The sequence below is a fragment of the Plasmodium falciparum genome (genome assembly GCF_000002765.6).
Source record: "Plasmodium falciparum 3D7 genome assembly, chromosome: 3".
Classification (NCBI taxonomy): Eukaryota; Apicomplexa; class Aconoidasida; order Haemosporida; family Plasmodiidae; genus Plasmodium; species Plasmodium falciparum.
Genome location: NC_000521.4, coordinates 987,501 through 1,000,000, shown reverse-complemented (window position 1 = coordinate 1,000,000; position 12,500 = coordinate 987,501). Strand labels below are relative to the sequence as shown.

At 16.6% G+C, this 12,500-nt stretch overlaps 4 protein-coding genes across 4 annotated transcripts in view; 1 reads left to right on the top strand and 3 right to left on the bottom strand.

Moving 5' to 3' along the window:
• PF3D7_0323800 (conserved Plasmodium protein, unknown function) overlaps positions 1 to 1,352 on the bottom strand; it is a gene marked incomplete at both ends in the record, with an annotated part of 2,934 nt that extends 1,582 nt beyond the window's left edge. Inside the window, one exon of the mRNA XM_024473310.1 lies at positions 1 to 1,352. This exon is cut by the window's left edge and continues 1,582 nt beyond it. Within this exon, the coding sequence (XP_024328875.1) occupies positions 1 to 1,352 (1,352 nt within the window).
• A 5,023-nt stretch (positions 1,353 to 6,375) lies between these two features.
• On the top strand, positions 6,376 to 8,457 carry PF3D7_0323700 (U4/U6.U5 tri-snRNP-associated protein 1, putative; the record flags this gene model as incomplete). Its single annotated transcript, XM_001351272.1, has 1 exon — positions 6,376 to 8,457. One exon carries the CDS (start codon positions 6,376 to 6,378, stop codon positions 8,455 to 8,457), a length of 2,082 nt encoding a protein of 693 aa, XP_001351308.1.
• A 661-nt stretch (positions 8,458 to 9,118) lies between these two features.
• Positions 9,119 to 11,370, bottom strand: PF3D7_0323600 (conserved Plasmodium protein, unknown function; the record flags this gene model as incomplete). The annotated part of the gene is made up of 3 exons (XM_001351271.2): positions 9,119 to 9,247; positions 9,375 to 9,601; positions 9,714 to 11,370. The coding sequence occupies 3 exons, from the start codon at positions 11,368 to 11,370 to the stop codon at positions 9,119 to 9,121; spliced, it is 2,013 nt and encodes a 670-aa protein (XP_001351307.2).
• A 1,020-nt stretch (positions 11,371 to 12,390) lies between these two features.
• Positions 12,391 to 12,500, bottom strand: part of PF3D7_0323500 (survival motor neuron-like protein) — a gene marked incomplete at both ends in the record, with an annotated part of 1,346 nt that continues 1,236 nt past the window's right edge. The window contains one exon of the mRNA XM_001351270.1: positions 12,391 to 12,500. This exon is cut by the window's right edge and continues 323 nt beyond it. Within this exon, the coding sequence (XP_001351306.1) occupies positions 12,391 to 12,500 (110 nt within the window).

Genomic DNA, 12,500 nt, shown 5'->3' with positions numbered 1-12,500 from the left:
TTACTATTCATATTATTATTATTAAGAACGTTGTTACTATTATTACTATTATTATCATGCATATTCATATATTTATTATTTCCTTTCTTTTCATTATTTTTAGCATACTTTTTAATATCTCCCAAAGTAAAAATATCATAATTATTTTTCTTAGAATAATGTAACGGGGGATTATCCCAATATTTCTCCGAATCATTTTTTCTTATATTACCTTTATTATTATATTCATAATCAACCATATCATGTTCTTTTTTTAAATAATTTAAACTCCTTTCATATTTATTTCCCATTCCTTTATTATTACTATTATTATAATTATTATCATTATAATTGTTATTACAGAAATTATTGTTATTATAACTATTGTTATTGTAATTATTTGTATTTTTATTATTATGATTATATTCATTACTCGATGCAGCATTATAATGTTCCTTTCCGGTTAAATGCATTTTACCCTCTTTATCAATATATAAATTATTAGTTGGTAAATTATAACAATTATCATCCAAATTTTTAAAAACCTTTCCATTTATATTATTCAAAGAACTTGACAAATAATTTCCTCGATGTCTTCCCTTCACATAACTATCATCATAGTTATCAATATTATGAATATTAAAATGGTTATTATTATTAAAATTGTTATTATTATTAAAATTGTTAAAATTATTAAAATTGTTATTATTATTATTATTGTTAAAATTATTAAAATTGTTATTATTATTATTATTATTATTGTTAATATTATTATTGTTGTTGTTATATGTGTTCCTTATTCTCATATTATTATTATTATTATTTAATAAAACAAAATTATTCATTCCATTTACATTATTACCTATATTATTGTTATTATTACTTCTGTCTCTAGGTATATATTTATTTCCCCCTGGTTTATTATATTTCCTTTCTCTTATAAAACAATATTTATTTAATATATCTTCCGAATCATCATCTTCACATTCATATTTTAAAAAACGTAATAATAATAATTCATACATATCATATTTCAAACATTCTTGTTTTGTACTCTCTCTATTATATATTTCCTCATTAATCACATAATCCACTTCCTGATTTATATCTGAATTAATTACATCATCATAATAATAATGATATAATGGAGTATATCCATTTCCATTCTCATCATATATAACATCTGTACTAATGCTGCTTATTCTTTTATATTTAAATATGTGCTTATACGTTAGTTTGTACACATTATTATAACTTTTATATATCACATTACCATTCTTATCAATTATCTTATCACACGATACATCTATCGGACTATCACTACCACGATTATCTATTACACAAAAATCTTTTAAATCTTCTTCTTTTTCCATTTAAAAAGAAAAAAATAAAATAAAAATTTTAAATATATATATATATATATAAATGTATTTACAAGTTAAGAGGGGGGAGAAAGCATATATACATATAAATATTTGTATTATTATATATTTTTCTTTTATATAACTATGATAATATATATATAATTACTTTTTCGGATTAATTTAAAAAGTAATAGTAATGAAAAAAAATATATAATAGGTTCTCAAAATAACACAAACATTATTTAAAAAAATACATATAAAATTTGTTACCACATATATATATATATATATATATATTATATATATATTATTCATATAATATTCATTTTACATACATGTATAAAAAAAATAAATATATATATACATTATAAATATAATAACTCATGTATTTATTTATTCTTCTTTTTTTTATAATATAAATATAGCTTTTATATAAAAATTAAAATGTACATATCTTATTATAATATATATACCTATATAATATGCTATATATATAATGAAAATATATAAAATAATGTATACATGTAATGATTATAAAATGTAAATATCTCAAAAAAAAAGAAAAATTAATTAATTAATAAATACATAAATATATATAATATATATAATATAATAAATTATACATATAAAAAAAATATTATAAAATAATTAAATTTTAAAATGTTTAAATAAAAAAATATATTATTACATATTTATATATTAATATATATATATATATACATCTTTTAAATATATATAAAAAGAAAAAAAAAGAGCATATGTATCATGTAAATATAAAATATATATCATATATATATATAATATATATTTTAATTTATTTTTTATATATACATTTATATATAGATATATATATGGTACATCATTTTTTAAAATACATAACTATAAATTATTACTATATAAAATAATACATGTATAATGTTATATAAAATTATATTTGTAAAAATATATATCTTATATATATATATATATATTATATATATATGTATTTATATTATTCCATAAGAAAAAGGCACACGTACATAATTCAAAATAAATAATTAATTATATTATATATATTATGTAAATCTCTTAAAAAAAAAAAAAAAAAAAAAACACAAAATAATATATTATATATAAATATAATATACTATATATTATATATATAACTTTATTGTACAAAATATTATGTATTCATAAATATATATATATATTTTTTTTTGATAACGATTATAATTATTTCTTTATAATAATTATATATTATATTTTAAATAATAATAATTAATTCACATATTAAAAAGAAAAAAATACATAATTATTATACAAAGTGTATATGTAGCTAAAATAGGAGTAGTATTGTGTATCTTCAGATATTTTCACATGTAATTTTAATTGGATACACTTACTTGTATATAAAAGAAAAAACTCTAACATAAATAAATATATTTATTTATATAAAAATCATAAGCTATCATATATAACACATAAAGAAAATAAAATTCATATACCATTCTAACAAACAAAAAAAAGAGGAAGGCATAATTATTTTATGGTTCTATATATTTTTATAAATATATATACGGGCTTATAGGCAATATTATTATATTTTAATATCATCTACATATATATAAATATATATATATATATATATATATATATATATATATGTTATATTTAAAAAAAAAAAAAAATTATAAATATTACACTTATATATTTATATATGTAACTAAATACACATGGGAAAATATATTTCGTATAAGGCAATGTACAAATATTTATATATATATATTATATATGTGAAACGTAAAAAATATATAATATGATCTTCTTTTTTATATTGTCCTCGAGGCTCGTTTATACACATAGTCTTATTCTTTTTCTTTAAAAAATATTAAAAATATGTAAATATAGTATATATATAATATTCTTATGGTTTATTATATATATATATATATATATATATATATATATATATATATTTATGCATTTCCAAACAAAACATACACAATATATTAACAAGGTGTTAAAAAAAATAATAATAATAAAAATCTATATATACATAATCTTATTAATAAATCAATAAATGTACATATATGTATAATTTCTTCTTTATTTTGGTTTCATAATAGTAAACAATATATACATATATCTTTATATTTTTTATATAAAATACACAAACCCCTTGTGTATTTTTCTTTTTTTTTTATTTCATAATTTCAAAAATGTAATTTATAAAAATTTCTCTTCAATATATATATAATATAATTATTTTTTATTTTATTTTATTCTTTTTTTTTGGTACACTTTAAAAACTTGTATTTGTTTATTTTAATAAGGATATATAGAAATCAGTATGTATATATAATAAACAAATGAAAAATATATAAATGTATTATTTTGATATAAACATATATTTTTAATTGCTGAATATATAATATAAATTATATATATATATTTTCCTTATTATAGTATCTACAAAAAATTAATTGCAAAATAAACATGTTTCGTTTTTCATTCAAAATATATATTATATGCATATATAGAATTAACTATTTCGTATATATAGTACATATTATAACATACTAAAAAAATACCTATTTGTTATCTTATATTTCTGTTATATAAATTATAATGTGTGTAACACAGGTTATACAAAGAAAAAAAAATAAATAAATTTTTTATTATTATAAAATACATCAATATATAAATTATGTTATAATTAATTTCATTAACACATATTATTATCAAATATATGTTCAGTAAAAAAAAAAAAAAAAAAAAAAAAAAAAAAAAAAGAATATATTAAAAATAAGGTCAAATAATTTCTCTCATATTCAAAAATATATATAGTTAAATAAAATTAATTCTTAAGCATAGGCATAATTCAAAAAAATATAATATATATATATATATATATATATATATATATATATACATGTTTATTTATTTATTACATAAGTATTTTTTTGTTTTTTTTTCTCATGTTTCCATTATAAGAACTTCAATTTTTTATTTTCAAAAATGAGACTATATTTTTTATAATAAAATTTTTACACACTTTAAAAAAAAAAAAAAAAAAAAAAAAAAACACAAATAAAATAATCATATAACAAATTTAAAAAAATAAAATAATCATATAACAAATTTAAAAAAATAAAATAAACATATATTTATATTTTAAAAAAAACATTTCAGACAATTTTTATAAGTACATATAAACAATTTGAAATCTTAAAGAAAAAAAAAAAAAAAAAAAAAAATTATATAAAACAAAAAAATTATGTGTATATTTACAAATATGAGCTAATCTTACAATTTTTTTTTTTTGTTTTTTGAAGTAAATATCATGATCTATTTCTGGAATTCTGTATTTACACGTAATATTTTATTAATTGTATATATATATATATATATATTTATAAATACTAATTAAACATATATCTTTAAAAAATAAATGTATGATATGTGATTCCCCTTATGTATAATATAATTATAATTGTGTATTTTAATTGATCTTGAAAAAAAAAGAGAAACAAAATTGTACATTATATTGTACACGTGTTGTATATATTTTTACAACAATATATATTATGTATATTTACTTATATAATGTGATAATATTTATGGATTATAAAAAAAATAAATAGAAAGACACATAAAATATTCAAATATATTATATATATATGTATTATTTTATCAGGGAACTCGAACAATGTAAAAAAAAAAAAATATATATATATCATACGAAAATATGATAATAACCATAAATCCAAAGAAATGAATTTCAATACATATTTAATATATATTAATATTTCACATATATAAAAATATTTATATTTATCTTTTATATATCTTAAAATAATCCTTTCGGGGTTGTTTTCATATTTTTTAAATATATAAAAATAATAAATTAATAGCAATTATATTCATAATAATTCTTTTTCCTTTTTTATAAAAATTGAAATAAAAATATATATATATATATATTATTATAGATATAATTCCTTTTATTTTAAAAATTAAAATATATATTTCTTATAAAAAAATTGAATATAAATGAGACTTTCATCTTTTTTTTTTTTTTTTTTTTTTTTTGATAAAAAAATAAAATTATTTTTTTTATATATTACTATTTCTTTAAATAGTATAAAAAAATATATAATAAACAAAAATAATAAATATTAATTCTTTCTTTGATAAGAGGGGAAATTTCATATAATTATATTTACATTCCCTATACAAAAAAAATTATATATAATATATATATATATATATATATATATATATATTAATAAATATATTTACTTTTATATATAATTTTTTTATTTTTTTTCGTACAATATTATATATATATATATATATATATATATATATTAAATATTGTATATTATAAAATGTACTATATATTTTTCTGGTTTAATATATAATTAAATTCATAATAAAATATTATAAACAATAAAAAGAAAAATCGACTTTCTCTTAATTTATATTTTATTGGAATGAAAAAAATATTATAAAATATCAACCCTTTTTTATTTTTTTAATATAATAGTATATATAATATTTTTTTTTTTTAATGACAAAACAAAAAAAAAAAAATAATTCTATAGAAATTCTTAAAAAATCAAGAAAAATAAAAGGAAAACAATATTTAATTATTCATTTAAAAAAAAATTTATAAAATTTAAAATATATATATATATATATATAAATATATATGTTTTTTAATTTTTGTAAGTTTAAATATAATATATCGTACCATATATAAAAAAAAAAAAAAAAAAAAGTCTTGTTCACCTTTCCCAATTATAAAGGCCACCAAAATAATAAATTAGCATTATTAAATTATATATAATAAAATTAAATATATATATATATATTTATGTATTTATTTATTTATTTATGTTTAAAAAGAATAAAATTATATAATGACGTGTCATCCATGTATATAATACATAATAGTCACCCTTTTAAAATATATTACAAAGAGTAAATATATTCATATTCATAAAAAAAAAGAAAAAAGAGTTATTCTTTACTTCTTAATAAATTAAAAATGGATGATAACGTTTGTGAATTAAGCATAGAAGAAACAAATAAGTTAAGAGAAAAGTTAGGTCTGAAAAAATTAGAGATAACAAAAGACAATGTAAAAAAAAATGAGGACCATGATGATGAAAAGGCGGGTAAAAATAAAAGAAAAAATTCTAGTAATAATAAAACGAAGCAAATAGAAAAAGAGGAAGAACATGACGAACATGTGAAAAACACAAAAAAGAAAAAACAAAAAATAAAAACTATAAGTGAAGATTATAAAGATGACGTAAATGATGTTGAAGCATGGATAAATAAAACAAGAAATACAATGAACCAAAGACTAGAACAAGATGAACTTAAATATAGTGATGATGAAAATGAAGAACAATCATATAACAAGAAAAACAAAAAAAAAAAAAAAAAAAATAGCAATGACAATGACAATGACAATGAAAATGAAAATTTTGTTAGTAAAGTTAAAGTAGAACATAAAAACGAAGACATAACAGAGGATATGATCTTGACGTTAAAAGATCAAAATATTTTGAATAGTGATCAAGAAGATTGTTTAATAAATGAAGAATTGAAAAAGAAAAATATGAAAAGTTTACTATCCAAAAAAGATGATAATTATTGGACAAAGAATTATTATGACCCATTATCATATTATGACGACAACAACAATAATAATAATAATAATTTAGCTGATAATTCATCTATGCAAATGCTTCCTAAATATAAAGATGAAAAGCACTCATTTGATGTCAACGTAACATATGAAAAAACACAGACAAAATATAAACATGAAAAGGATACAGAAAAAAAAAAAAAAAAAAACGAATATAAAAATGAAAATAATAGTATCAGTAACAATAAAAATGAAAGTCATGAAACAAACCATATGGTGCAATTAAAAAAAAGAAAAATTAAAAATATAAATAAAAGAAAAAAAGAGGAAGATGCATGGGATTTTTTATACAATGATAACACAGAAGAAGATAATCAAGAAAGTGATACAACTAATAAGTATGATGAATCCAAGAGAAAAGAAAAAATATTACGACATAGACGTGATGAACGTGATGAACGAGATGAACAAGTTGAAAAAGTTGAACAAGATGAACAAGAACAAAATGTAGATATACTAAATGATGTTATTAATAAAATAAAAGAAGAACAAATGGATATGGACATAAACTATTTTGATAATCCTTTTAGTGATAACGAAGATGATAAAGAATTATATGAACTTTTACAAAAAGGAAATAATTTACAAAAACGAAAAAAAGAAAAAAACTATGAAAATGAATTATTAAAATATATTGTTGTCAATGAAGATGAAAAAAGTCAAAAAAATAAAAATAAGGATAAGGATAATGATCATTCGGATGAAGATGAAGATGATGATGATGATGATGATGATAATCATAATCATTATAATTCCAATAATGTTATCAAACTAACAAATACGTCGGAATTTTGTAAAAATATTTCCCTACCACTTGATGTATTAGAAAACGAAAAAAAATTAAAAAGTAAAAAAAAAACTAGTAACGCAAAGGAGGGGGATAACCATTTAAATGATGAATATAATTCATCAAACAAAAACATATTAGAAGAAAATATTAATGAGGATATATTAAAAAATACGTTTTTAGAAAACGAAGAAGATCATAACGATGATAATTCTTCTGAACTTCACGGAGTATCAGAAATATTTAATGAAGTCAAACTGGATGAAGGTTTATTTGGTGCATTAGAATATTTAAAAACAAAAGGTGAATTAAATATGGAAGATAAAATTTATAGAAATCCTGAAAACAAACCATTACACATGTCAACAGATAAAGATGATATTAAACTAGATTATAAAAATGAATTTGGTAAAGTTATGACACCAAAAGAATCCTTCAGATACATATCATGGATTTTTCATGGAAAAAAACAAGGAAAAAATAAATTAGAAAAAAAAATCAAAAGGTTAGAAATTGAAAGAAGATATAAAGAAAACCCCATAGACTCATTACCTACATTAAATGTTTTGAAGAAATATCAGCAGACGCAAAAGAAATCATACTTTACCTTATCAAATAATAATTAAAAATAAAATGATATACATATATATATATATATATATATATATGTATGTATGTATGAGTAACATATTTGTGCACATATGGTTATTTTTATACCTAAGTGTACATGATGTTTTCTTTTTTATGTGATATTTAATTACAATTATAATATATATATATATATTTATTTTTTTTTATTTTTTTTTATGTGATTTATTGTTAATACAATAATATGTTACATTTTCATATGTGCATTTACCATCCTTTTATTTATACGTGTTTCTCATTTCGAAGAAACAAAATTATTTTGTACATATGACTGTACATATTTTGTACATAACCTAATATATATATATATATATATATATGTTAATTTTCCATTTAATTTTTTTCCTAATTTGTTTTTTTTTTTTTTTTTTGTGTATGAAAATTCTATATATTTTATAATGAATCTCAAAACTATTATATTAAAAATAAAAATTTTAAAGACAAATATTTAATGTTTTACAATCACTAAAAAAATATATATTAATAAATAAATGTATACATAAAAAAAAAAAAAAAGAAAAAAAGTTAATTAATAGGCACACATATATATGTATAAATATATATATATATATTGCATAACAATTATATATGCGAACAAAAAAAAATGTAATAACTTTCCTTCCTTTTTTTTCTTCCAATTTATGCTTTCTTTCTCTTTTCTTGAATATATTTATTAAGTTTTTCATTAAACTTTTTACATATAGCTATTTGTTCAAACAAATGAATCAATAATGGCTTTCCCATAATCAAGACACTATTATATTCTTCCTAAATAAATAAAAATATATATAATTACATTTCTATATATAATAATTATTACACAATTAATAAAAAAAAAATAGCACTAATGTGGTATATTACATTCATTTATTTTATTTTATTTTATATTGTTTACTTGCTTTGCTTGAATTTCATCCTTTATTCTTGATAAATTCTCTAAAATATTATTCCTTTTATTTTCTTCAGGAATATAAGATGTATAAAATAAGTTTAGTAAATAATTAATTTTTATATGATATTCTTTTACAATATCAAGGATGTGTTGTTCATATTCAATAGTTCCTATTAACAAGGATTGGTTACTTTGACACCTCTTCGTATTTAAAACAAATAAAACCCTTCCTAAAAAAAAAAAAAAATAAAATAAAACATACATATATATATAAAATATACATATATATATATATATTATTCCATTTCATATTTTGGTCCAATTTATTATTTTAATACCTACCTATGTTATACAAATCTGCGTAATTTTTTTTACTGGTATGCTTATTTGCCCTTAAATCATCCATAAATTTATCAAAATGATCATTCACATATTTTTCATTTTGTGTTATCTCTTCTTTTAAAGTTTCTTCATCACATATATTTGTTTTAATTTTTTCCAAGTTAAATTGTTGTGCTTTATTTTCATCGATAATATTTAAATCCGTGTCATCAATTTTTTCTTTTAAATCATCATAAAATTTGTCCAGAGTATATTTATTATCTTTTATCATACCTATACAATAATTATTAAATTTATTAATTAATAGATTATAAGAATTATTATAATTCTTAATTAATTTTTCATTTGTAAATACTCCAAAACCTTCCATATTTTCTTCATTAAAATAATAATTATTTTTAAATAAAACATTTTTTTTATTTGATGTTTTATGTGTTAAATATTCTTTTAGTATACATTTCTCTAATGTTCCTTTAATATCTTGATTTAAATTTTCTAAATTATATGATAAAGATTCAAATAATTTATCTTCTTTAATATTTAGTACATGTTTATTTGACGTTGGATCTTTTTCATTTTTATCATAAAAAAATAAATGACTATATTTATTGTTAAATAAAAAAAACCAAAATTTACTATCACTTAATATATTATTTTCAATATAATAATCATATAACTTTTTTAATTCTTTATTTTCACATAAAATTAATTTTCTTAATTCATTATTTATTTCAACACTTTTAGACAATTTCTGTTCTTCTGAAATATATATAGGTTCTTTAAGTATATTCATATCTTCACAATAAGAAATATTTTTATATTCATATAACTGATTTTTATGTAATTTATAAAATTCTTCGTCATTTAATATATTATTTTCAATACACATATCATATAATTTTTTAAAATCTCTATCAATCTCAAACATTCTATTTAAAGAATTATAAAAATCATTAACATTATCATCACTTTCATTATTATCATTACTAGAATCTTCATTATGATTACTATCATCTTCTATAATTATATTATTCTTATCTAATTCACCTTTTTTCCTTCTTTTCATTTTTTTCTCATTTTCTTTTAAAGATTCATGAGATGATAAAACGTTTAACAAATCATCACCTGCTATTTTATTAGTATGAAAATTATCATGTACATTTAACAATTCATTCATATTATTCTTATCTAATTTATTATTATCATTATTATCATTACCATCTTCATTTGTTTCATATATCCTATAATCATTTTTTATTAAATTTAAATTAAAGTCCACAAATAAATGATTTCTTAAATTATCCTTATTTAAAGAATTTATCATATCACTAATATCATTATAATTCTTCTCATTAAAAAATTCAAAAATATAAGAATCAGTACTATTATAATCATGAAAACAAAAATTATTTTTTCTATCCGTTCTGGCAAACGTAAAACGAATTTTATTCTTTTTCTTCGATTTTTCAGTTTTCTTCCAACTAAATATGCAAATCTTCAAATCTATATCATTCATTAAAAATAAAGAATTATCTTCATCTTTTTCCTTTTTAGTTGTTTCTGATATGTATATCAGAAATCTATTTGTTATATACATATTTCCTTTTACATTGTTGTATAATACTTCGAATGAATCTAACACCTTCTCTTCTTCCATTAGATATTTAAGAGTATCATAATGAAGCTAAATATAAATATATATATTATATATTATATTATATATATTTTTTTTTTTTTTTTATAGTAAATATTTAACTTTATAACAAATAAAAAATATGAATTATTAAATTCAAATTATAATATTCTATCCATCATCATTCTGTTATTTTTAAAATATTGATCATATTACTTTTATTATTGTTCATAATTTATTATATATATATATATTATTATACATATATTAATTTATTTTTTATTTTTTTTATTTTTTTTTTTTATTTTATTAAAATTTTTCCATTTTGGAAAAATATTTTATAAGCAAATCACAAATAAATATTAAATGATATTAAAAGAAAATATATTAATAAATTTATTATTTTATTTATTTATTTATTTTTGATATATGAGAACTTATATATAACATATATAATATAATAAATACATATTGTTCATATCTATATCCGTATAATAATACATACATTCAATGTATTAATAAAAAGCCTTAACTACAAGTTTAAAATTTAAACATTATATTATATATATATATATATATATATATATATATTTTTTTTTTTTTTTTTTTATCTCTTCGGAAGATATCAAAATATATCTAGTTAAAATATTATATTAAAAATAAAAAATTAAAAAAAAAAAAGAAAAGAAATATGAAGCGAAAAAATATTCATATAATATTTTAAAAAATTGGAACAAAAAAAAAAAAAAGAAAAAAAAAAATATATTTAATTTATATATATATATATATATATAGGTGTGTATTCTATAATGTACTACAAAAAAAATATAAATATTATATATATATATATTATATATATAGTCCTTTCATTTTTGTAATATTCAAAAATAATAATATCCTAAATAAATTCTTATAAATATAAAAACAAAAAAAAATAAAAAATATATAACAAATAGAATTTTGTTCATGTATTCTTTTTCTTCCTCTATTTCTTTTTTTTTTTTTCTTTCATTCCTTTTTTTTTTTTTTTTTTTTTTTGTGTGCTTATTCCTCATTATCATTGTAATCAAATTTTCTCCTAATATTAAAATTAGACTGATTATTCTTATTTTCAATATTTTCAACCCTTTTAGTTGATACCAAAAGATGTTTAC